Here is a 26415-nt window from a genome sequence, read left to right as displayed (position 1 = left end):
TTCTACTGAGTGTTACAAAGTTGTTACATGATTCTGACAATAGGACATCATGTCAGCTGTTAAAATCGGATGTATTTACATTAAACAGACAATAACAGCCATGTTAAAGGTTTTTTAGTTTCACAGATTAAATTCAGAGTCCACATGCAGGGCCTGGACACATCTTCAAAATCCTGTTGTTCCGGACATGACGGGATTAATGGATCTCTGCACTTTTGTTCAAAGCCAGATGTGCAAAACACAAGTCACAGCTCATCATGGTCATCCACCCTCATCCCTCCATAGTCCGTGATGGTACTGGCCTTGATGTAGTCCATCTTGTTGAGCATTTCAGAGAGTGTAAGACGGCCATCCTGATGAGCAGAGCACAGAACAGATCATTTCATGGCACAAGAGATTCAGAAGTGTTGGCTCATTATAGACCTATATCCAATCTCCCTTTTATGTCTAAAGTTCTTAAAAAAATAGTTGCAGCTCAGCTTTGTGATCACTTACACAGAAATAATCAGTTTGAAGAGTTTCAGTCAGGATTCAGAGTGCATCATAGCACAGAAACTGCACTGCTGAAAGTTACCAATGATCTCCTCTTAGCCTCTGATAGCGGACTTGTGTCTGTGCTTGTCCTGTTGGATCTCAGTGCTGCATTTGATACGGTCGATCACAGTATCTTATTACACAGACTTGAACATGTTATTGGGATTAAAGGAACTGCATTAGGCTGGTTTAAGTCATATTTATCTGATAGATTTCAGTTTGTTCTTGTAAATGAAGAATCTTCCTCACACACCAGAGTAAGTCATGGAGTTCCTCAGGGTTCTGTGCTTGGACCGATTCTTTTCACTTTATACATGCTTCCATTAGGTAACATTATTAGACAGCATGGCATAAATTTCCATTGCTATGCTGATGATACTCAGCTGTACTTATCTATAAAACCAGATGAACCCAATAGGTTGGTCAGACTACAAGCATGTCTTAAAGACATAAAGACCTGGATGACTCAGAACTGTCTGCTGCTAAATTCAGACAAAACTGAAGTCGTTATCTTTGGACCTGAGCGTTTCAGGGAGAAATTGTCTAGCTATATAGTTACTCTAGATGGTATTTCCTTGGCTTCTAGTTCTACAGTGAGGAACCTTGGAGTTATTTTTGACCAGAACTTATCATTTGACTCGCATATAAAACAGGTTTCTAGGACTGCCTTCTTTCATCTTCGTAATATTGTTAAAATCAGGAACATCTTGTCTCAGAGTGATGCAGAAAAACTGCTCCATGCATTTGTTACTTCAGGATTGGACTGCTGTAATTCTTTATTATTGGGCTGTCCCACATATTCTCTGAAAAGCCTCCAGCTGATCCAAAATGCTGCAGCCAGAGTTCTGATGAGAACTAACAGGAGAGATCATATTTCTCCAGTTTTAGCTTCTCTTCATTGGCTCCCTGTTAAATTCAGAATAGAATTTAAGATTCTTCTCCTTACATATAAAGCTCTTAATGACCGAGCTCCATCATATCTTAAAGATCTCATTGTAAGATATTTTCCTAACAGAGCACTTCGTTCCCAAACTGCAGGTTTACTTGAGGTTCCCAGAGTTTCTAAAAGTAGAATGGGAGGCAGAGCCTTCAGTTATCAGGCCCCTCTATTGTGGAATAAGCTGCCAGTAAATGTCCGGGAAGCAGACACCCTTTCCACTTTTAAGACCAGGCTTAAAACTTTCTTTTCTGATAAAGCTTATAGTTAGGGATGGCTCAGGTGATCCTGAAACATCCCATAGTTAAGCTGCTATAGGCCTAGACTGCTGGGGGGCCTCATCTGTCACACCTTTCCTCACTTTACTCTCTTTATGTATATGTGACATTATTGTGGTCATTAACTCGTGTTTCCCTGTTCCAACAGATATCCTTTGAATGGTGTTATAGTGCCGCCCTCCCCCTCTTTCTGTCTTCTCAAACCCCAGCTGGTGGAGGCGGATGGCCACCCTTCCTGGTTCTGGTTCTGCCAGAGGTTTCTTCCTGTTCAAAGGGAGTCGTTTCTCTCCACAGTCGCCTCAGGCACGCTCAGGCCGGGAGATTGGACCGAAGACAAGTTTCAGTGCAATCTGTTGCTTTCCTTAGCTAGGAAATTGTTTTTGAATTGGCTCTATATGAATGAATTGGATTATTTTATAAATAACTAGAAATGCACTCCGCCAACCGCCAACCTACCTGTGGATAGCGAGCCATGTATGGACATACGTTCCTGATGTGGGCTACTTGTTCTTTGGCGCTGTCAGCAGAAGAGGCATTCCCTTCTCCCTATTCATTATTGAACAGCAGTGTTCGCCGTTATTTATTATTATTATTATTATTATTATTATTATAATGTTTTGTCGGGAAGCAGTGTTCGCCGTTATTATTACGCTATATGCAGTTATGCACACTGGCTTGCCGTTGCAATCTTTTGTTGTGCTAATTACAGCAAATCTGCGCAATATGCATTCTGTCTGGCTTTGGCTCTGTTTGGCTTTGGCACCTTGAGGTCGCGCCACCTTGTGGAGGTCACAAGATTGCAGCACGAACAGACGAACGAACATCCAGACAAACAGACAAACTCGGGCGATCACATAACCTCCTTGGCGGAGGTAATTATGATTACAATGAATTGAACTCCAATTGGCTTGAATTGGACTTTATTATTTAAGTACCTTGAGATGACATTTGTTGTAATTTGGTGCTATATAAATAAATTGAATTGAATTGAATTGAACTATGAAACTAAACGTGGCATCACACGGCACTCTGGTCCGAGTGTCTTGTTTACGAGTGTGCGGCTTGTTTATTTACAAAAGGCTTTTTTCTATGCTAATTGAGTGTTACTCTGAACAACATTTAATTTAGCTGAGTGGTAAAGTCATTTATTTCTTATATTTATTATGTATAACAGTATGTACACTCAGTAAGTGCTTTATGATTTTTTTTTATTTTTTTCCCCACTGTCCGCATATATATCAGTGGTTGTTGCCAAGGTCTAGCCAGAAACAATTTTTCTTATATATCCAATTTTTCTTAGTGCGTAGGTGCAAGTGATGGTGAGTGTGTCCTTCACCAGCCCTCTTTGACCATCTAATCTAATCAGCTTTATTAATTAAGAAAACCTTGATTTAGTCAGAGAGGAGTAGAATTGCTGACAGTGGAACAAAAAAGGACAGGACAGATAAAGACCAGAGCCAGAAAACAGATAATGACAGGTGTGTGTAATGTGTACTGTGGTGCGTATAGATGAATGTGTGGAAGTTTGTGTTGTGGTCTTTTAAGTAACCCCCGTATCCACCAGAATAAAGCCTTCCAGCAGTCATCATCAACCAGTGACCACAGCCAGTGACAGGCTGGATCACAGCTGGTGCTGGTGTGTTGGGCCAGTGCAATGCACCTCCACCAGTGCTCTGGAGTGCCCCCCAGTCCCAGCAGGACCCGTGCAGCCCAGCTAGACCCTACCAGATACAGAGCCAGCCAGGGCATGAGCCCCCCCCTGACACTTATAATAAACAGTAGTTCTGGAACGGGTTAGTTGATCCAGTTCTCCCAAACCCATCACGTCCCACCCACCCTGAACTATCTATTGATAAAGTAAATAAATCAATTAAAATAGAAATATAAGTATAAGTATAAAAATAAAAAAAGGGGGGGGGGGGGGGGGCTCAGTTGGTTTCTGCAACACTAGTCAAAGAGTAAATGTATGTAAGGAAGGGCTACCACATCTTGTAGAAGCTGCTTGTGGAACCTTTCAAGGAGAACCTGATCTTCTCTAGTGTAATCCACTGTAATACATCCTGAATCCATTTATTATCGGGGGGCAAGAGTGAGACTATTTTAAAAGGATGAGCCTTTGGGCAAGTAGGGTGGTGAATGCAACAATTTTTCGTGTGGGCTTGGGCACATTGCGTGAAGAGAGCAATCCAAAGAGGGCAGTGAGGGGTTCGAACAATATGATCTGGCCTGCGACTTTACTAATTGTTTCAAATATTGTCATCCAAAACTCAGATAACTTAGGGCAGGATAGAAACATGTGCACAAAGTCAGCAGGAGCCTGCCCACATCTGTTGCATGTGACAGAGCATGTGCTCTGTCCGGATAGATTTTGGCCAGCTTGGCATTAGTAAGATAGGCTCTATGCAGAATTTTGTATTGAAGAAGGCTATGCCTTGCACAAATAGAGGATGAGTGAACATTATTTAACATCTCCTCCCATTGTCCATCAGACAGGAGAACACCAAGGTCCCGACCCCAAGCAGCTCTTAGTGAATTCAGACAGTTTAGGGACAGTGAGTGAATGTGTTTGTATGTGACTCCTATGAGTCCTCTCGTCTTGGCATTGAGGGTTAAGAATTGGTCGATCAGTGATTTTGGAGGACTGTTAGGAAACTGGGGGAAGCAAGTTTTCACATGTCTTATCTGAAAGAAACGAAATAGGTGAGTGTTTGGTAAATCAAACTTTGCCGCCAAGTCAGAGAATGAGGAGAAAACACCATTAACGAAAAGGCCATTAAGGGTCACCAGGCCCTCCTCAAACCAGGGGCGAAAGGCTGGGTCAGAGGATGAAGGGACAAAAAGATGATTGCGAAAAATTGGTGACTGACATGATTGTGTGTGGAGGCCAAAAGCTCTCCTGAACTGATTCCAAATCATCAGAGTGTTCGTTACAATTGGATTAGGGCTTTCCTGTCTAACCAACGATGGTAGTGGAGAACACCACTGACCAAAAGCAGAGACGTGAGAAAGAGATCTCAAGCAAAGCCCACTGCGGACATTCAACTTTTGCTTTACAAGTGTTCCAAAAGAGAAGTTTGTTTGTATTACAGGCCCAGTAATAGTAACGAAAGCCTGGGAGCGCCAACCCTCCTTGGGATTCAGGGAGCCGGAGAGCTACTTGACCAATTTGTTCCCATTTGTTACCCCAAAGAATGGAACTTATCAGCTGGTCAAGATTTGAAAAAAAAGATTTCCTTATGAAAACAGGTACATGTTGGAAAAGGTAAAGAAATTGTGGTAGTAGAGACATTTTTACCAAGTTGACCCGCCCAGCTAAAGAAAGAGGGATTGAGAACCATCTGGCAAGATCTGATTAACAGCGTTCAAGTAATGGGCTAAAATATTTGGCGAACAGTTCGTAAAATTATTTTGTCACCTGAATCCAAAGGTATCTGAGACCACCTGTAGCGTTTTTAAAGGGGAGGAGACCTTGAGGGAGATGGTCCGCAGCAGAGTTGATTGGGATGCAGTCACTCTTTCCCAAATTAAGTTTGTAACCGGAATATGTTCCAAATTTCTCAAAACTTTGTAATACTATAGAGAGACTGGAAACAGGGTTGGAGATGTATCATAAAAGATCATCAGCATAAAAGGAAAGCTTATGAATTTGTCCATGGCGTGTGACACCCGTCAAACCCCTTCTCGCTCCGTAGCCAAATGGCCAAGGGTTCAACCACCAGGGCAAACAGTAATGGGGAAAGAGGACATCCCTGTCGGGTGCCCCGGTGCAAAGGAAATAGGCGTGACTTAATGCCATTAGTGCTGACAGAGGCTACAGGAGATACATAGAGAAGTTTTATCCAATCCACAAAGCCAGGGCTGAAGCCAAATTTGTTAAGAACATAAAACAGGTATCCCCACTCGACACGGTCAAATGCTTTTTCAGCGTCTAAGGACAAAACAAGTTCCTTTAACAGGGCATCATTAAAAAATATAACTGGTATCGGGGCAAGATTTTCAGAGTAGGTCTTGTAAAATTCTGTGATGTAGCCATTAGGCCCTGGTGACTTATTGCCCTGTAGAGAATTTATTGCATCTTTAACCTCAGATACTGTGATCGATGCACCCAAGTCAGTAGCAACCGTTGGGTCAATCTGAGGGTATGTGAGCAGATCAAGGGGGTTTGGACCATCCCAATCAAGTGGAGAAGATTCGGAGGAGTACAATCTAGAATAATAGTCAACAAACGCATTGTTAATAGCAGTGGGATTGGTTGTAATGTAAGATATAATTTGTCCGCGAAGGTAGGCTTTGAGGGTCTCCCAGAGTGTATCATTACCAATATCCGGTGTTTTATTCGTCTCAAAGAAGAACTGGATCTGATTCGATAGAAAATCACTGAATTTTGGTTCAGATAATAAATGAGAATTGAATCTCCAGGGTTTGGTGGGTGGTTTGCCTAATGAGACAGGAGCATGATCCGAAATTACTAAACTGTGGTACTCACACGACAGTATGTTATCTAGCAATCTATTTTCGAGCAAGAAGAAGTCGATCCGTGAGTAAGACCGATGGAAATGCAAAAAAAAAAAAGGCTTTTGTATAAGGATACATAGTTCTCCAGGGATCAGATGGGCCCAATTGGTCTGCATGGAACTTTAAGATTTTAGCTGCTTTCGATAGGCTAGGTTTGGTGGATGACCTGTCAAGATCTGTATCTTGGACCTGGTTGAAATCACCTCCAATAATTATGTGTATCAGTAGCATTTGGTATGTTGGAAAGATTCTTGGACATAAATTTATCATCGTCCCAAGTTGGAGCATATATTGAGGCCAGGACCACTGGCGTGTTCTGTAATTTACCCGATACCATGACATAACGCCCATTGGACTCAGAAACAACAGAGGAAGGTTCAAAAGCAATCTCTCTATGTACGATAATGGCTGCACCTCTAGCCCTCTCCAAAAACTTTGAGTGAAATAGGTGACTCATCCAAGGTTTCTTAATACATGAGAATTCAGACTTACGCAAGTGTGTCTCTTGCAGGAAACATAGGTATTAGGGGTGGAACGGTACAAAAAACTCACAGTTCGGTACATTTTCGGTACAGTGGCGAAGGAGGCGTGTAGCGAGGTTCGAGCACATGTAATAGATATCTGAATCCTGCCTCTTCTACAGTGGAATATGGGCGCATAGCAGATGCGATGTAAATTCCAATTGCTTCTGTAATTTTTTTTGCTCTGCATGTATTCTATCCAGGGGTTGTTGTAATACATTTGGGAGATGTAATTGGTCGGGTCTTTTCATGGTTCTATAGAACACATACGCATCTGACGGAGGTGTGTGGTGGTCGGTAGCTACGCCCCATGTCATGCTATCACGGCTGAAATGTTTCATCATACCACACAGATAGAACCAGCGCGTGTTTAATAAGTTAAACTTACACTGGTCTCCTTTGTCTGCGGCGCGCTGCTCTCCTTTCTTCCTTCATGAAACGAAGAAGTATCGCCTGCGCTTGATCCTGACTCTCTGTGAGCTCTTCCAGCCTCAATATTAGACGCCTGATGTGATTGTCCATGATTAATATCACCATCATGCAGACCATGAACACGCTGGCCTCCCCGCTCTCCATATTAGCTTCTTGGTGGTGTTTTTTCTAATTTTACTGGTTTTGTTTTGTTTTTGAATGTAGCGCTAAACGGCTAACGGCTAACACGTTACTGACGCAGACGGCTGCACGCGGCGCATCAGTCCCGACTCATGAATGCAGACTGAAACAGCTCCGCTGGGGAAGGACAGTTATCAGAACGAAATTCGAGTAGGACAGTTCTGATAACTGCGTTCTTATAACTACTCTGTCCGAAAGCGTATATCTCTACGGACCAATCAGAGCTTGCATGTGGCAGTGTTTAAATGGGTCCTGAAGGAAACTCTTGCAAAATAACAGTTCCGCGTTCAGAAAACTTCCGTACCGTGTGTATTCTGCGTGGAAATGCGCGTACCGAACCATGACCCCCGTACCGTGACGGTTCGGTACGAATACATATACCGTGCCGGCCCTAATAGGTATCCTTTAAGTTCCTGTAAGTGTGATATTACCTCGTTTGCTTTAACTGTTGAAAATGACAGCCTGAATATGAACTTTAATTCTATATTGGACTCTATTGGATTTTCTCAGAGTGTTCACAGACCGACTCACTGCCTTAATCACACCCTTGATCTTGTGCTGACTTATGGCATTGAGAGTGAACAGTTAACAGTGTTCCCTCTTTTCTGACCATTTTCTGAACTTTCTAAACCTTTGAGTTTACATTTCTTGACTATACAGCTTCTGAGAAGAAATTTACATATAGAAGGTGTCTATCAGAGGATGCTGTAACCAGATTTAAAGAATTAATTCCATCATCCTTTTCTTCACTGCCATGTGCAGATATGACAGAGGACGACTACCTAAACTTTACTCCAGCAGCACTTGACTCTCTTGTTGACAGCACTATTGTTTCAATGCGTACAGCACTGGACAATGTTGCCCCTCTGAAAAGGAAGGTAATCAGTCAGAAGAGGTTGGCTCCTTGGTATAATTCACAGCTGCGTGCTTTAAAGCAGACTGCAAGAAAGCTGGAGAGACAGTGGCGTTCCTCTAATTTAGAAGAGTCTCAATTAGTCTGGAAAGATAGTTTAATAACGTATAAGAAAGCCCTTCGTAAAGCTAGAACTGCTTATTATTCATCATTGATAGAAGAGAATAAGAACAATCCCAGGTTTCTTTTCAGCACTGTAGCCAGTCTGACTAAGAGTCCGAGCTCTGCTGAGCCAGGTATTCCTTTAACTCTCAGCAGTGATGATTTCATGAGCTTCTTTATTAATAAAATTGTTTCTATCAGAGAGAAGATTGATGGAGTCCTTCCCACTATTATCAGTGATGTATCATCAAGTACAGCAGCTTTAGAAGTATCTTTAGAACCTGATTTGTATTTAGACGGCTTCTGTCCAGTTGATCTCTCTGAACTAACAACAGCAATAGTCTCTTCTAAACCATCAACTTGTGTTTTAGACCCAATCCCAACCAGACTGTTCAAGGAGGTTTTCCCATTAATTGACACTTCCATATTGGATTTGATCAATCTGTCTGTGTTGACAGGATATGTACCTCAGACTTTTAAGGTTGCTGTAATTAAACCTTTACTTAAAAAACCTACTCTTGATTCAGAGGTGTTGGCTCATTATAGACCTATATCCAATCTCCCTTTTATGTCTAAAGTTCTTGAAAAAATAGTTGCAGCTCAGCTTTGTGATCATTTCCACAGAAATAATCAGTTTGAAGAGTTTCAGTCAGGATTCAGAGTGCATCATAGCACAGAAACTGCACTGCTGAAAGTTACCAATGATCTCCTCTTAGCCTCTGATAGCGGACTTGTGTCTGTGCTTGTCCTGTTGGATCTCAGTGCTGCATTTGATACGGTCGATCACAGTATCTTATTACACAGACTTGAACATGTTATTGGGATTAAAGGAACTGCATTAGGCTGGTTTAAGTCATATTTATCTGATAGATTTCAGTTTGTTCTTGTAAATGAAGAATCTTCCTCACACACCAGAGTAAGTCATGGAGTTCCTCAGGGTTCTGTGCTTGGACCGATTCTTTTCACTTTATACATGCTTCCATTAGGTAACTTTATTAGACAGCATGGCATAAATTTCCATTGCTATGCTGATGATACTCAGCTGTACTTATCTATAAAACCAGATGAAACCAATAGGTTGGTCAGACTACAAGCATGTCTTAAAGACATAAAGACCTGGATGACTCAGAACTGTCTGCTTCTAAATTCAGACAAAACTGAAGTCGTTATCTTTGGACCTGAGCATTTCAGGGAGAAATTGTCTAGCTATATAGTTACTCTAGATGGTATTTCCTTGGCTTCTAGTTCTACAGTGAGGAACCTTGGAGTTATTTTTGACCAGAACTTATCATTTGACTTGCATATAAAACAGGTTTCTAGGACTGCCTTCTTTCATCTTCGTAATATTGTTAAAATCAGGAACATCTTGTCTCAGAGTGATGCAGAAAAACTAGTCCATGCATTTGTTACTTCAGGATTGGACTACTGTAATTCTTTATTATTGGGCTGTCCCACATATTCTCTGAAAAGCCTCCAGCTGATCCAAAATGCTGCAGCCAGAGTTTTGATGAGAACTAAGAGGAGAGATCATATTTCTCCAGTTTTAGCTTCTCTTCATTGGCTCCCTGTTAAATTCAGAATAGAATTTAAGATTCTTCTCCTCACATATAAAGCTCTTAATGACCGAGCTCCATCATATCTTAAAGATCTCATTGTAAGATATTTTCCTAACAGAGCACTTCATTCCCAAACTGCAGGTTTACTTGAGGTTCCCAGAGTTTCTAAAAGTAGAATGGGAGGCAGAGCCTTCAGTTATCAGGCCCCTCTATTGTGGAATAAGCTGCCAGTAAATGTCCGGGAAGCAGACACCCTTTCCACTTTTAAGACCAGGCTTAAAACTTTCCTTTTTTATAAAGCTTATAGTTAGGTCTGTTGAATCTGATAGTGTGTCTGCTAGTGTGTCTTGTTCTGCCTCCACCTCTGGCACCCTCTATACTTTCATTACCCCCTACCCGAACCAGGGTTTGAATCCCATTCCCGCTTATCTTACCTCTTTTATTTCTCCCCCTACCCGAACCAGGGTTTGCATCCCCACCCCGCTGTGACTGGTGTGCAGTTGGTGAGAGGCTGAGGTAGCTTGTGGCTGTAAAAAGATGGTTGTTGTGGTGTGAGGAGCAGATCTATATAGGGAGTATAGGGAATTACTCACTGAGTCTGGTCCTTTATTTATTTATTTTTTCGTTAGCACAAGTTTCTTGTGTTTACCTTGAATAGGGATGGCTCAGGTAATCCTGAAACATCCCATAGTTAAGCTGCTATAGGCCTAGACTGCTGGGGGGCCTCATCTGTCACACCTTTCCTCACTTTACTCTCTTTATGTATATGTGACATTATTGTGGTCATTAACTCGTGTTTCCCTGTTCCAACAGATATCCTTTGAATGGTGTTACAGTGCCCCCCCCCCCTTTCTGTCTTCTCAAACCCCAGCTGGTGGAGGCGGATGGCCACCCTTCCTGGTTCTGGTTCTGCCAGAGGTTTCTTCCTGTTCAAAGGGAGTCGTTTCTCTCCACAGTCGCCTCAGGCCCGCTCAGGACGGGAGATTGGACCGAAAAACAAAAAGTTTTCAGTGCAATCTGTTGGTTTCCTTAGCTAGGAAAGTGTTTTTGAATTGGCTCTATATGAATGAATTGGATTATTTTATAAATAACTAGAAATGCACTCCGCCAACCGCCAACCTACCTGTGGATAGCGAGCCATGTATGGACATACGTTCCTGATGTGGGCTACTTGTTCTTTGGCGCTGTCAGCAGAAGAGGCATTCCCTTCACCCTATTCATTATTGAACAGCAGTGTTCGCCGTTATTTATTATTATTATTATTATTATTATTATTATAATGTTCTGTCGGGAAGCAGTGTTCGCCGTTATTATTACGCTATATGCAGTTATGCACACTGGCTTGCCGTTGCAATCTTTTGTTGTGCTAATTACAGCAAATCTGTGCAATATGCATTCTGTCTGGCTTTGGCTCTGTTTGGCTTTGGCACCTTGAGGTCGCGCCACCTTGTGGAGGTCACAAGATCATCTGTCACACCTTTCCTCACTTTACTCTCTTTATGTATATGTGATATTATTGTGGTCATTAACTCGTGTTTCCCTGTTCCAACAGATATCCTTTGAATGGTGTTACAGTGCCGCCGCGGCCCCCTCCCCCCTCCCCCCTCCCCCCCTTTCTGTCTTCTCAAACCCCAGCTGGTGGAGGCGGATGGCCACCCTTCCTGAGTCTGGTTCTGCCAGAGGTTTCTTCCTGTTCAAAGGGAGTCGTTTCTCTCCACAGTCGCCTCAGGCACGCTCAGGCCGGGAGATTGGACTGAAAAACAAAACGTTTTCAGTGCAATCTGTTGGTTTTCGTAGCTAGGAAATTGTTTTTGAATTGGCTCTATATGAACGAATTGGATTATTTTATGAATTATGATTATTATTAATTAATTGAATTCCAATTAGCTTGAATTGGACTTACTATCTAAGTGCCTTGAGATGACATTTGTTGTATTTGGCGCTATATAAATAAAAATTAATTGAATTGAATTGAACAGTATTATTCATCCCCTTGACATTCCAGGAGTTGAGGCGAATATTCCTACCATTCATAGGTGTTCCCTGGTCCTGCTACGTTCTGCTGAGCCCTGGGTGGGGTGGGGGGGTAAAAAAAAAAAAAAAAGGAGAAGGAACAAACACACACATCCATACACACTCATACCTGCATACAAGAAAAATAAAATTGCACGGTATCTTTTAACTTATCTAGACTGTTGCTTGTTTTTAATCATTTTGATTTATTTAAATGATTTAATTAGTTTTTCTTTATATTCCTTTATGTATTTTAATGCTTCTTCCACTCCCCGCTGCAATGCTTTTATTTTATGTAAAGCACTTTGAATTGTTCTGTACATGAAATGTGCTATACAAATAAACCTGACTTGACTTGATCAAATAATCTTTGAAACAGCCAAAAACCACCTTAGTTAAGTGTTAAGTGTCTTTTTTGCACATCAGTGGAAGTGTTGTGTTGTGAACGAGAAAATAAATTAAATAAAGGCAATAGAAACGGAGTGAGACAAATTCTTAAGGAAAACATTTTTCAATCTTCCAGAGAACTGAGACTGAGACAGCAGGACAGCGACATTAAGCATGCTGTTGAGGCAGCTTGAGTGGATTAAAGGGGAAGTTCGGATTTTCTAAACCTAGACCTTATTTCTGGCATAAAATACGACTCACCGATAACAGAAAAAACGAACTTCCCCTTTAAAGCAATACTATGTAACATTTCTACCTTAAAATAACAGCTTGAAAAAAATTGTGCGGCTAGAATGAGTTTTAATATTACGATTGGCCTGTCTCCTATGCCCTTCGGGGGTCTGAGTTGGAAAAACTGCGCCATGTAACTTTGCAGGACCGGCCCGGGAGCTGAGTGGAAGTACTTCGACTTGCTTTCTGGCACACCTACCGCAAAAACAAATAGAGCCCTCTCACGCTCCCAGGTATAAGGCTAAGCTAGCGCAACGTTGTCAGTACGATCATCATGGCAGAGGCACCGAAGAAACAGAAGAAGACGTTAACTGATGAAGCAAGGAAGAGAAAGAGATTTACGACGGTGTCTTAACCGTTCATTACCTCCAAGCCTGTAGGGGTAGCTCCTTAATGGGCTTTTTGAGAAGTTACATAGTATTACTTTAAGGCTGAAGGTGTTGGTAAGGTCTGCTTGTAGTCGAAGTCCAGACATTGACATTGACTTGAGATTTAAGTCTGCTATGAAATACCAGGGTTCCCAAACAAGCAGAGACTAACAGTTTTTCTTTTATTTTGCTATTAATACTTAATTACATGTTCACTTGATAGCTTATACGAAAGGAAAATTGTGAACTTTCATTCCAAATCAGTTCTGCAAACTCATGAAAGTATATTGTATTGTAGATTTTGTTCTCGAGATGATTCCTCTTCACCACTCCAGATTGTCTTTGTTAATCTATGCTCTAAAACATGGGTCATCAGCTACATTTATCCAAGGGCCAGAACTTTTCTTGGCAGACACTGAGGGACAGATGCTCTCCTAGGATAAAATCAAATCAGTGTTGTATCCTAAATTATATATTATTTCATTTATGAATTTTCCTTCCAAATTTGTTATATTTTAGCCTTTGTCAGTGTTAAAAGACTCATATTGCCTATACCGCAGTAGGTCACTAGCAATATTTTAGGCTTCATATTTGTGAGGCTGTCATGCTGTCTATTGCTGTCAAACTCAGTCTGGTAGTTTGTAGAGAACACTGGCTGGAGAAATATGGCGTGCCAGACGGAACAATTTGGTTCACGAATTACAGCATTTTTAATATTCATCTGAATATAATATCTAAATCTAAATGTTATATCTAAATCAAAATGCTAAATCTGATTCTAAATAGTACATCTGAATCTAAATATATCTAAATCTAAATTTCATATCTAAATCTAAATGCTAAATATTATATCTAAATCAAAATGTTAAATCTAATTATATATATTATATCTAAAATTGTAAAATTGTCTCTGTGTGGCCCTGTGATGGACTGGCGACATGTCCAGGGTGTACGCTGCCTCTCGCCCAATGACCGCTGGGGTAGGCTCCAGCCCCCCTGCCCCGGGTTGGATTAAGAAGGGTATAGAAAATGGGTGGATGGAGTAACATATCTACCAACTAAGGCCTGTCGCTTTTACTTCTCATTTGTACCCATTTGCTAAATTGCAAATCTTCCCAGACGGTTGTTATTGAGAAACCACAATTGTGTGGGAGGAAAGCCCAAGCAAGGATGATTATAGATACTTCCATTTTCATATGTGTGAAAATGGAAGTAATTCACGATCTGATTAATTTTCAGTCCAGCTCCCACACAAGCAGAGAGCTGCATTGCTGTAGAAATCATAATCAAAGTAATTACAATCAGATAATACTGACATGTATCAAAGTTTCAACAGTGTTAAGTTTGAAATGACGAACTACACACCACATTGGTAGAAAAAGCAAGACTTTAATTGTGAAACCACAACTAGTAACAAAGTCCTTTCCTCACCAACTGCCCTTGTTTCCCTTTTTTTAATTGTACATTTTCTGCACTTGTTAACAGCCAATGTGAATGTGCTGACATACTTTATCATAGAAGAATAGTTACTCCCTCATATGTGTGTTTGAACATCTCGACCTTTGAACAGCAATGTTCTCATCAGTGCACAGAGGACAATATCAAATCCTGAATTTCAGTCCTGAATGTTGGTATTTTAGAGCTTTTACAGTTTTCACTGAACAACAGAGATGTGTTGACTATGATTATGGAAATCTAAGAATAAGAACAAAAGATACACAGAGAACAGTGTGTTCATCCATGTTTCACCTATACTTCCATACACAGTATGTGACACCATTCAGAAGTATGTATTTCTGAGTGAGCGATGTGCATGTGCATATATGAACATGGGTACATGACTGTCCTCTTAACTGCAGCATAACAGACAGTTAGGAACTTACTTTAGTGACTAAGCTGAGCCCCATCCCTGCTGTAAACCCACTGTAATCTAATTTTCCATAGTAGTGAAAAACCCCAACATGCTTCTATGGTAACATGACACTTCATCAAAGTTCCTCATGTCTCCTCGTTAAATCTTCACCGTAATTGGTCGCCTGACTGCCCACAAACATGTTCCAGTTGGCCAGAATCTCCTTCGTGGTGATTTTCTCATCCTGATGTTTGATGTCCAGATTTAACCCAAGATTGGTTCATTGGAGTTTTGATTGAGAGAATCAGGAGAAGGAAATGGTGAAAAACACAGCAAGAGAAATCCAGACAGAGAGAAGACAGATAGTTAGTAATCAAACCCACAATTAATCATGTCATTTATGTAATGAACTGGCATTCTGTGTGTCAGTGGAACTTTGACATAACTCTCTGAATACTGAAATGGTCCTACTTTTAAAATTCATGACAGTAATTACACTGCTGTGGTATTATTTTATTTTTATTAACCTTTATTTATACAGGCAAAATCTAATTGAGACCCAGGGTCTCATTTACAAGAGAGACCTATTCCGGATAGGCAGCAGCAAAACACAAAGTTATAGACGAACTGCACGTACAAGAGATGAAACAAAACACGAACATAGGGTAACTGATACAAGCTACCGAAGTAGAAAAAAAAAGAACTATTTAAGTACATGTGCAGACCCCCACTGACTGTCTCACCAGCCTTCCTACAAGTCATTTGGAGTCCCCCAGCAAAATAAAGCTGAACAGCTTCAGCTTCTGCTGGAGCCTGTTCCAGGTTCTGCTGGAGCCTGTTCCAGGTTCCAGGCGCAGTGTAGGAGAACGTCTTTTTGCCAAGTTCAGTACGGACTGAGGGGATGACAAACGTGATGTAGTCCAGGGCCTAGAGGCTACGGTCAGACTGTTTCCATGTCATGTATGTGAACAAATAGGAGGGGAGCAGTCCGATGATGGATTTATAGACAAATAGATACCAGTAGGTGGTTCTGCGCATGGAAAGTGAAGACCAGTCTGTGAGAGAGTACAATGTGCAGTGATGTGTGAGGGGTTTACAACCAGTTATGAATCTCGAAGCTCCGTGATATGCAGCCCACAGTAGATGTAGGGAGTGAGCAGAGGCATTCATAAAAACAACATCACCATAATCCAGGAGTGGCAAGAAAGTGGCCGTAACAATACGTTTTCTGGCATTAAAAAAAAAAGAAAGAAAAACAGGCTCTATTTCTGAAGAAAAACCCCAGCTTTAACTTAAGTTTTCTCAGTAATTGGTCAATATGGCATCTAAAAGAAAGGCTATCATCCAATGGGATGCCTAGGTTTTTACAAGTGGCCACAGACTCAATAGGGGTACCCTGAGCAGACATAATATAGGGTAGAGCAGCAGGCACCTTCTTTTTATTTGAAAAGATCATAGACTTGATTTTACCTGCATTTAGAACTATCCTGAGATGAGACAATTGCACCTGAATGGTGTCAAAAGCAGACTGCACATCTTTGAACACCTGGGCGACAGAATATACGCAACAATAGACAACGGTGTCATCAGCATAAAGATGTACGGACGCATTGATGTTTTGGCCCACCCCATTTATGTAAATAATAAAAAGAATGGGTCCTAAGACGGAACCTTGCGGCACACCATTTGTAGTGTTTAAACCGGAGCTAAGACCATCGGACTGCAAACACTGCTTACGGTCGGAGAGGTAGTTAGAAAACCAGCCAACAGCATGGTCTGACATCCCAATGCACAGGGCACTTTGAATTGCCCTGTGTATGAATTGTGCTCTATAAATAAAACTGCCTTGCCTTGCCAATGGTAGACAGTCGCTGACATAAAATACTCTGATCGACTGTGTCAAATGCCTTTGAAAGATCGATAAAAAGGGCAGCGCAGTATTTCTTGGCATCCATGGCTTCCACAATATCATTTATGACCTTAATGGCAGCAGTACTATGCTGCTTCCTAAAACCCCACTGAAAAAGAGATCAAATATTGTTCAGGCTCAGGTAATCCTTGCTCTGGTCATTCACCAGCCTTTCAAGAACTTTTGCTAAAATAGAGAGCTTGGAAATAACTCTATAATTATTCAGTGGGGTCATCCCCTTTCAGGAGAGGGAGGATATGGGCGCTTTTCCACACATCAGGAATGAAATTGCTCTGGATAGAAAGATTAAAAATGTAAGATACAGGCTGAGCTATAATATGCGCAGCCAAACGTAAAAGGTAAAGGGGAAGATTATCAGGGCCTGCGGATTTTCGAGGGTCTAGGCCTTTTAAGGCTGTAAGAAACTCTTTAACAGAGAAGTGCTTGACTTTTCAATTGTCACCAAAGATCATCTGTAGCACCAAAGATACTTTTGTGTAATTAAAAAAGAAGTATCAGAAATTGAAGAGATAAAACAGGGTCAGTTTTTAAACTTGTGTCACTGAGAATTATTTGAATCGTAAATTAATCCAGTGCTCTAGATGTTTGGGCCAGCAGGATGGCATCAGTGGAGTATTTTGAATGAACTACAGTATGCTTATCTTACCCTGTGCTAAAGTGTCTCTCATTTGTTTCTTTTCAAATGAGAGACACTGTGTCGTCTGTGGTCTGTGGTCGTCTATTTTCATAGACGACCACAGAGTTGTAATAAGAGTTGAGGAATGTGATATTTTGAGTTTGAAAACACGCAGAGTACTTATTGAGCCTTTTTCACACACACTGCAATCCTGAAATGTCCAGGAGGGGTACAGTGTGACAATGCAAAATGTCCACAGCTTTTGCTCCAGATCTGGAGGGGAATTCCTGCCCCGCGTCTGAATAAAATCCCCCGAACATCAGCAGCTGACACATAACAGGAACCCTTCTGAAGCTGGGATTTATTGGGATTGAGGTGGAAAACGTTGCTGCCTTATTCCTCTTTCTTCTGACCTGTATGTTCCTTTCACTCTCTTGTTGATATTGTAAATACATTCAAAGATGTGATATACAAAAACAGTTCTGAAGAAGCCTGGCCCACCATTCTAGTCTGCTGTAAAGGAAACAGAGACTTCTGGAATCTTTGCATCATGTCCTGGGCGCTCGACACAGATCATTTCATATACTGCCTTTCAGGAATCTGTTCTCTTCCATCAAACTCCTCTTGCAGACACATCCCAGACCTTTGCTGCTTACAGATGCAGGGCATTTTATTGAAGTAGTGAGGGATTTATAAAGTCATTGTGGATTTAGTTAAGGACTCGCTCCACAATGACTTACAGCTGCACGAGTGCTTTAAGTTCACCGTCATGGTTTTTAACCTAAAAACATCGAACTGGTAAAGGGTTTGAGTGGTGACAGAAGTACCTTGTCAGAGTCCGTCTCATAGATCAAGTGTTTGGCCTCATTGTCAGCGTGGTCCACCTCCCCGGGCAGAACCCAGTGGGCCACTTCCCCAGCGTCCAGGAAGCCGTCCTGTGCAGAGTGACAGTGCCGTCAGAACGGGAAGCAGCAGCTCATGTTTGTCCCCCATCAGACCACCACCAGTGGAGTATTCACCACTGCTGATGGGGAGCCCACCCAAGCTCAGAGAGCCCCTCTGACTCTTTTCTCCTGCTTCATCCAGCTGGCTGACTAGGAGAAGGGGCTCTTTACCTCCTGAGGTCACATCTGCTGAGTCAGTGTTTAGCCCTATTCGGACAGGACTAGTTCAATGGGGGGACGTATGGTAATGTTGGTTAACCAGACGACGCCAGGGAGAAGAAATGACCAATTCGGACGGGACAAGAGATCCCTGTAATATTCATCTAACATGGGAGGAGTTGTTGGTTACGCACAACCGTCACATCCTGGATGCTATGCACGTCTTCATTTCACTTCCGTAAACCCCATCTGTAAACAGACATGGCGCCGACCATGCGTGCTTGCAAGCAGCGCTTCATCCAGAACCTCCATGTTTGCAAACACACACCTAATTGTTTCTCTCTTTAAAAGGATGTGATGACATATTCCGTACTTATTACCGAAGGTCGCATTCGCACGGGATTAGTATTACCTATGGTAGATACTCCGGACCGTTTCACAGGAGGTAGAATTCTCGGCAAAGTTTACCGACACACTCCGCTATCTTTACTGACATGGCGCGTTCGGACGGGACTAGATTTCCCGGTTATTATTACTTTACCCCAGGTCCCCCCTTTAAACTAGTCCCGTCCGAATAGGGCTTATGACTAAAAGTATTACAAAATATTCTCCGTTTAGATTTGACATTAGACTTCATTCTGCCAAACGGGCGATGTCATTTCCTCTTACGGGTTGGCTCAGTTGAAGGTGCTGATGTTGCTGGGACAAAGAATGGTTAAATACATTCATTTCAGATACTGGGGGAGCTTTTACCTTGTTGGCATCTCTGAACTCTGAGAAATGTTTCTTCTCTGTCTGGACCCAGTCCGGCTCACTTTCTCCCTCCTCTGGTGCGTACATGTCACCTGTGGAGGGGCAGCCGCACATATCCATCAGGCAAATCCCCTCCAGAGGAGAAGCTGTTCACTGACAAGATGGGACAATCTTACCAATGTATTCATGCAGGTTGATCTTTCCATCGCCATCCTGATCAATGTCTTCCACAGTTTCCTGATGAGAAAATGATCAGTTCCCACAATGCCTCACTCCTGCACAAACTTTATTCAGTTTACTTCAGAAAAGTAAAAACTTCATGACATTCCAAGGAAAAAAAAGTCTGGCTGATTGGTAACATGTAGTCACTTTCATCATCGAAGTAAAAGAGAAATAATGTAAAAAAAAAGTAGATGAAATATTTTACATAACCCTTAATAAAGTAGATTTATCCCATCTTCAAATCAATCAATTAAGCACCAGATTGAGGACAATGTGATGCCATCAGTCTTAAAGCTGAAGATGGAACAGTTTCCATCAGATGTACAGCACATGTAACAACTGCCCCCCCACACTTAGAAATATGGTAGAAACAAACAGAAAGCGCATTATGATCAAACACAGTCACTGCTTATTTCAATATTTAGGTTTAGTTTAGAGATGCTCACAGTGCAGGAGCCAGCTAATCCCCCCTCTGGGGACAATGACTGCCCACCAGTCTGCTGGTGCCAACAGAACAGGGGAGCTGCACGGTGAGCATGGCTAAAGCTGCTCCCACCTCTTGCTTAGGTGGTCCACCCTACCTGCACTACCACATCTTTCATATAATCGAACTCCTCAGGATGAAGGAAGGCAGTGAACTCTTCACGCGTGGCGATGCCGTCCCGGTCTCGGTCCGCCGCCTTGAAGCGCCTTTCATCACGGGTGAGCATGGACCTGTAGGTGGCCTTATCATCAACATCATCAAACTCCTCACCTGAAGAAAAAGTCATTGTCAGCACTGTGGCCCATTCAGGCAGGGTTCCCTGAAACACTGAGGACATCTATCGCTGTGCTTGTCTGCACTAACAGAGTGTGACAGGTGAGTCTGAACTCTGCTCACTTCCATGTGTTAACGGCACCGTGCAGAGCAGGCTCCAGCCAGGGTTATCCTCTAAAAATCAGTTGATCTTACTGATCATTTTGAACATTTTGCAGTTCAGAAAGCTAAGAAAGTTGCCTTTGAAGACCTTTAAAAATGCCCAATTCTTTTAACGTGGATTTTTTTTTAGTTAAAAAAGAACAAAACAGAACAGAAAAGGTAGTAAGAAATTGGAAAAAGGTCATGGAAATGCTTTAAAGGGGAAAAAAGAGAGAAGACAGAGTGAGGCAGATTAGAATGGAGCTACAGCACACCAGTCACACAGAAAATTACCCAGATAGAAGCCATATGTGGTATTCTTATACTCCTCCCAGCCAATCTTGCCGTCTTGGTTCTGATCATAGTCCTTCCAGTGTTTGTTCACATTCTCCTCGATGTACCTCCTCTGCCGGTGCTTGATCCAGTGGTGCAGCTCGGCATGGCTGATGTAGCCATCCTTGTCGGTGTCGATACGGACCACGATCTTTCTAATAATAATAGTAATAATAATAATAATACATAAGTTTTATTTAGCGCTTTTCCAAATGCTCAAAAACGCTTTACATAAGGAACAAACAGAAAGCAGAGACAAAACGAGACATTATAAACAAAAAGACAACAGAACAAAATACACTGTTACAGACATTAGGCACATAGGAGGGGGTAGGGGGACATTTTATCAGGTGTTGTAGGTGATTTTGAACAGGTGGGTTTTGAGCTGGCTTTTGAATGAGGGGAGTGTATCGGAGTTCCGGATGGCGGGGAGCAGGGAGTTCCAAAGGGTAGGGGCAGCGATGGAGAACGCTCTGTCCCCAAGGGTGCGGTACTTGGTCTTGGTGATGGGAGTGAGGAGGTTTGGATCAGAGGAGCGGAGATGTCGAGTGGAGGAGGTTTGCAAGGTTGTTGAGGGCTTTGTAGGTGATGAGAAGGATCTTGAAGTTGATTGGCTGTTTTATTTAGTTTCTTTCTGGAAGGGAAGGTGAGCTCAGAGTTCTGGTTAAGGCTCAGTGGGACAGGTCTGCACTGCTGGCAGGCCGGGGCCGTTCCAGTGTGCTGCTGAAGGAAGGAACACCTCCAGGGAAGGATCAGTCCTCTTCCTGGCAGTACGGGTGGACATGTGCAGCCATACCACTAACAAAGCTGGCTTTGATCACAGATGGCAGCCAAAGTTTTATTGGTCATACAGGCAGAACAGGTGTACACTTTGCCACAATGCTGACATCTGAAGTGGTCTTTGTTTCTGGTTTGGTCTCCTTCAGACAAACTGTTCACTGACTGTGGCTGTCAGAAGTGTTCTTGTTCCAATTAAGGGATTTCTACAGCATGTGGTGCGTTTAATGACACTTATTTTGGACTCAAGTCCTTTGAATTCTAATTAAAACTCCATCCATTTTCTAAACCCTCTTAATCCAATCTTGGGGGTGCTGGAGCCTATCCCAGCTGCCAGTGGGTGCGAGGCAGAGTACACCCTGGATGGGTATCATCCTCTCCCTCTTTACCTCTCTTTATCTTTTATTTTAATGAAAAAAAGGAGCCTTATTAGTTAGGAGATGATTTTTTAAAAACGGTTCCTAGTTTTAGGCATCAGAATGACATTACGTTTCAAACAGTGAAAATGTTCTCTTTCTGCTATTTTCAATTCAATTTAGGATTTAAATTATTAATAAATAATTGAACTGGATTTGGGAGTCCCATTTTTGGAAGCAATGTGATATAATTAGGTAATGGACTTAGAAGTTAAAGTTTTCTGAGAAAAAATGTAGAATGATTCAGCATTACCATACGTATAAAGCTGAAGAAGTTCAATTCCATCACTGACCATATCCAGAGGGTGTGGTTGGTCAGATCATGTCAAACATTTATCAGATTATTGAATTGGACTTGATATAATCTAATAATATGACTCAGTACTTAAATCAAATCAAATGCTTCCCAGTTGCTGTTAACCCTTAGATGTAAGTACAGGGAACAATGGAAGGTGTTTGGGTTTTAAAGGTGCGGCTGCCTACAGGCTACCACTGATCTGCAGCAACTCTGGAAAAATTAAAGGCTGCTTTTCCTCACTTCTTCCAAATAGAGTGCTATAAAAAAAACATGTTATTATTCTTCTATTTGTTTAACAGATGAAAATGTTTTTACATGAGATCATACCTGAGCTGCTCGTCAAATTCTATTTTCTAAAAAGTGGTGGTTCTGAAAAGGCTTTACTCTGTCTGTATGTGGAATCCTGCGGGTGCATTATTTGTTCCAGCTTTTCAGTGTGTGCAAACATTTCTTTTCTCATACACACTTTAAATGTGGACTGATATGTAACAGAATTGGTTTCATCAGTGTGTTAAAGGGATGCCATTCAGTCATTCACACATTGAACATTTCCCTTTCATCTTCCTCAGCCTTCATCCGGACAGGTCTGTGAAAGTGACAGAAAGATTCATGGTGTGCGCATGATGTCTGGGATTACCATGGAGGTGTGAACTTCAGCATTTTGTTATTTACAGGAGAACCTCCATCATCACACAGAACTCTGCAAATACTCACAGTTTAAGTTTTCATTTTGCTCTAAGAATTCATCCGAAGCCAGGAAACACAGAGCACTGAGTCAAACTAAAGTTGGAAAAGTGAGATAGTTCAAACACTTATCTCTCATCCCTTTATCTCAGACACTGAGTAAAGACCGGCTGCATAATCAGCTGATCGGAAGCCATTCTGACTGTCAGTTAATGTGACTGCAGCAGGTCACACTTGGGCTGTGTTCAGATGGAAGATATGGACATGTCTTCCATCTGAGAATGTTCCAGAAAAGCAGGAGGGGTGTTATTGACACGTGGCACTAATATGTTCAGTTGTCACCAGATTTATCAATGCAAAGCATTCCAAAATACTTACAGTGTACTTTTCTTTCCTCTAAAGTGTTTCATAGGTACTGCACCTAGTACATCCAAATGACTTACAGTGTCATTTGTTTCTCCCTCCACTCTATCATATCCATTGTTCTAATCTACCTATACTTAAGTAGATGTGGGAACTAGTAAGAATTTTACAGGTAATGAGACAGGAAATTACACATTAAATTGGAAAATGATACTGCAAATTACAGGCTGTTCTATGTAGTGTTATCAAGCTCTGTAATTCTTTATTTATGGGCTGTCCCACATATTCTCTGAAAAGCCTCCAGCTGATCCAAAATGCTGCAGCCAGAGTTCTGATGAGAACTAACAGGAGAGATCATATTTCTCCAGTTTTAGCTTCTCTTCATTGGCTCCCTGTTAAATTCAGAATAGAATTTAAGATTCTTCTCCTCACATATAAAGCTCTTAATGACCGAGCTCCATCATATCTTAAAGATCTCATTGTAAGATATTTTCCTAACAGAGCACTTCGTTCCCAAACTGCAGGTTTACTTGAGGTTCCCAGAGTTTCTAAAAGTAGAATGGGAGGCAGAGCCTTCAGTTATCAGGCCCCTCTATTGTGGAATAAGCTGCCAGTAAATGTCCGGGAAGCAGACACCCTTTCCACTTTTAAGACCAGGCTTAAAACTTTCCTTTTTGATAAAGCTTATAGTTAGGGATGGCTCAGGTGATCCTGGAGGTTTCTTCCTGTTCAAAGGGAGTTGTTTCTCTCCACAGTCGCCTCGTGAATGCTCAGGATGGGAGATTGGATCAAAGAGAAGTTTCAGTACAATCTGTTGGTTTCCTTAGCTAGTGCTTAGCTAGCTTAGCTGATGCTACTTTAAAATAAAAATTGGTCTTGTTTGAATTGGAATAATTTGGATTTTATGAATTGGACTCTAATTGGCTTAAACAGCCAACAATATTTGTTGTAATTTGGTGATTTATAAATAAAACATACAAATACAAATACTTTCACCAGTAACCATCTAAGCTCTTCCTCCTCGAGTATATGTCATACAAGTGTGATGTCACTCAGAAAAATGTGCAGTGTATATTATGTGTGTCAGTGGAACCTACGCTAATCTGTCTTTGCTCTCCTCGGGGGTCAGCTGGTCAAAGGTCTTGGCCTCTTCCTTTCCCAGAAAGGCCTCGTGGTCATACTGGTAGCCGTGAGCATCATCATGGATGTGGTCACTCAGATCAGCTTGGTGATGGACGCGCTTCTCCTGAGCCGGAACAGCGAAGGCTACAGCAGCCAGGACACAGATGGATGCTAGTGTCATCTGCAGCATCATGACGGATTTCTGGGCTGTTGTGTGGAGACAGATGTGCATGAGTATAGGACAAATGAAGAGCAAACAACACCGCAACAGTCATGGCAGGGTGACCCACAGCGCACTGATAAGTGACCTGGAGTACAACTGTAGTGCACACAACAGTCAGCTGATATGCAGCTCTGCAGGTTTCACATCAAATGTTGTTTGAACAGTCAGCACTAAGAGACCCCAGCACTAAGAGACCCCAGCACTAAGAGACCCCAGCATTAAGAGACCCCAGCATTAAGAGACCCCAGCATTAAGAGACCCCAGCATTAAGAGACCCCAGCACTAAGAGACCCCAGCACTAAGAGACCCCAGCATTAAGAGACCCCAGCATTAAGAGACCCCAGCACTAAGAGACCCCAGCACTAAGAGACCCCAGCACTAAGAGACCCCAGCATTAAGAGACCCCAGCATTAAGAGACCCCAGCATTAAGAGACCCCAGCACTAAGAGACCCCAGCATTAAGAGACCCCAGCATTAAGAGACCCCAGCATTAAGAGACCCCAGCACTAAGAGACCCCAGCACTAAGAGACCCCAGCATTAAGAGACCCCAGCACTAAGAGACCCCAGCACTAAGAGACCCCAGCACTAAGAGACCCCAGCATTAAGAGACCCCAGCACTAAGAGACCCCAGCACTAAGAGACCCCAGCATTAAGAGACCCCAGCATTAAGAGACCCCAGCATTAAGAGACCCCAGCACTAAGAGACCCCAGCACTAAGAGACCCCAGCACTAAGAGACCCCAGCACTAAGAGACCCCAGCACTAAGAGACCCCAGCATTAAGAGACCCCAGCATTAAGAGACCCCAGCACTAAGAGACCCCAGCACTAAGAGACCCCAGCATTAAGAGACCCCAGCACTAAGAGACCCCAGCACTAAGAGACCCCAGCATTAAGAGACCCCAGCACTAAGAGACCCCAGCATTAAGAGACCCCAGCATTAAGAGACCCCAGCACTAAGAGACCCCAGCATTAAGAGACCCCAGCACTAAGAGACCCCAGCACTAAGAGACCCCAGCATTAAGAGACCCCAGCATTAAGAGACCCCAGCATTAAGAGACCCCAGCATTAAGAGACCCCAGCATTAAGATGCATCATCATCCCCAAAGCACCACAGAAGGACATTTACTTTATACACCAGGCTGTCAGGATGCCTAATGCACTCCCTTCCCTTATCCCAATTAGGCCTAAAAAAGGAACCCAGGTTCCTTTTTTTTTTTTTCAACCCTGAACCCACACAAGGACTGCCCTGCACCATCATGCTGCTATCACTGATCACACTTGCACTATCAGGCCATTTGCACATCTAGGAACAACAGAAACTACCTCAATGTGCCTATCCTTGCACTCAATTTGCCATCTTTGCACTATTCAGTTTTCAGGATTTGACTGTCTGCACCTTTTACAATCCTCTCAAGTCCTGCAGCCACCCATACACCGTCTTACTTTGAATGACTTATTTGCCTTTTACTGTTTACCTGAGCTTACTTGAAGCTTTTACTTGCGTGTTGGATGTTGGCTGAACTGTTGGATATTTGGCTCTTGTCTTGTCAGAAATGTCCTGTGTACACCGGTGATGGAGAGAAACGAAATTTCGATTCCTTTGTATGTTTGGTACATGTGAAAGAATTGACAAATAAAACTGACTTGATTTACTGAATTGATTTGCTGTCTGACACCGAGCTTTCTGACAGAAAAGCAGCACTCACCAGCTTCCACACGTCTCCCCGCTCAGAGCTCTCAGGTCGGCAGTCCGCGTTGGCAGTCTGCGGCTTTAATTCCACAGCAGTGGGGGCGGGG

General features: G+C 42.3%; 1 protein-coding gene across 6 annotated transcripts; it reads right to left on the bottom strand.

The window, feature by feature from the left end:
- Window positions 1–17: 17 nt before the first annotated feature.
- Window positions 18–26396, bottom strand: rcn3 (reticulocalbin 3, EF-hand calcium binding domain). 6 transcript variants are annotated; one of them, XM_075454793.1, is made up of 9 exons: window positions 26325–26350; window positions 26094–26176; window positions 24370–24601; window positions 20696–20889; window positions 20085–20257; window positions 19458–19518; window positions 19282–19373; window positions 18253–18360; window positions 18–353 (listed from the first exon to the last, which is right to left on the bottom strand). In XM_075454793.1, exons 3-9 carry the CDS (start codon window positions 24585–24587, stop codon window positions 246–248), a joined length of 954 nt encoding a protein of 317 aa, XP_075310908.1. In that variant the 5' UTR covers window positions 24588–24601; window positions 26094–26176; window positions 26325–26350; the 3' UTR covers window positions 18–245. The 6 variants fall into 6 exon arrangements, with proteins under 6 accessions (XP_075310908.1, XP_075310909.1, XP_075310905.1 ...); XM_075454794.1 differs by lacking the exon at window positions 18–353 and adding an exon at window positions 14401–15123 and having other exon boundaries at window positions 26104–26176; window positions 26325–26396; XM_075454790.1 differs by lacking the exon at window positions 18–353 and adding an exon at window positions 14401–15123.
- Between the last annotated feature and the right edge of the window lie 19 nt (window positions 26397–26415).

This window comes from Odontesthes bonariensis, chromosome 21 (assembly GCF_027942865.1).
Source record: "Odontesthes bonariensis isolate fOdoBon6 chromosome 21, fOdoBon6.hap1, whole genome shotgun sequence".
In the NCBI taxonomy this organism is placed as follows: domain Eukaryota; kingdom Metazoa; phylum Chordata; class Actinopteri; order Atheriniformes; family Atherinopsidae; genus Odontesthes; species Odontesthes bonariensis.
Note: the sequence above shows the minus strand (reverse complement) of the source record. Positions and strands in the feature narration are given on the sequence as shown.

Excerpts from the sequence above, each read along its gene's own strand:
- rcn3 (XM_075454794.1), bottom strand. The coding sequence starts at position 24,587 with ATGATGCTGCAGATGACACTAGCATCCATCTGTGTCCTGGCTGCTGTA. Across the intron at positions 20,890-24,369 it reads GAGAGCAAAGACAGATTAGC|AAAGATCGTGGTCCGTATCG; the intron begins GTAGGTTCCACT and ends TATTATTATTAG. Across the intron at positions 20,258-20,695 it reads CACATATGGCTTCTATCTGG|GTGAGGAGTTTGATGATGTT; the intron begins GTAATTTTCTGT and ends CTTTTTCTTCAG.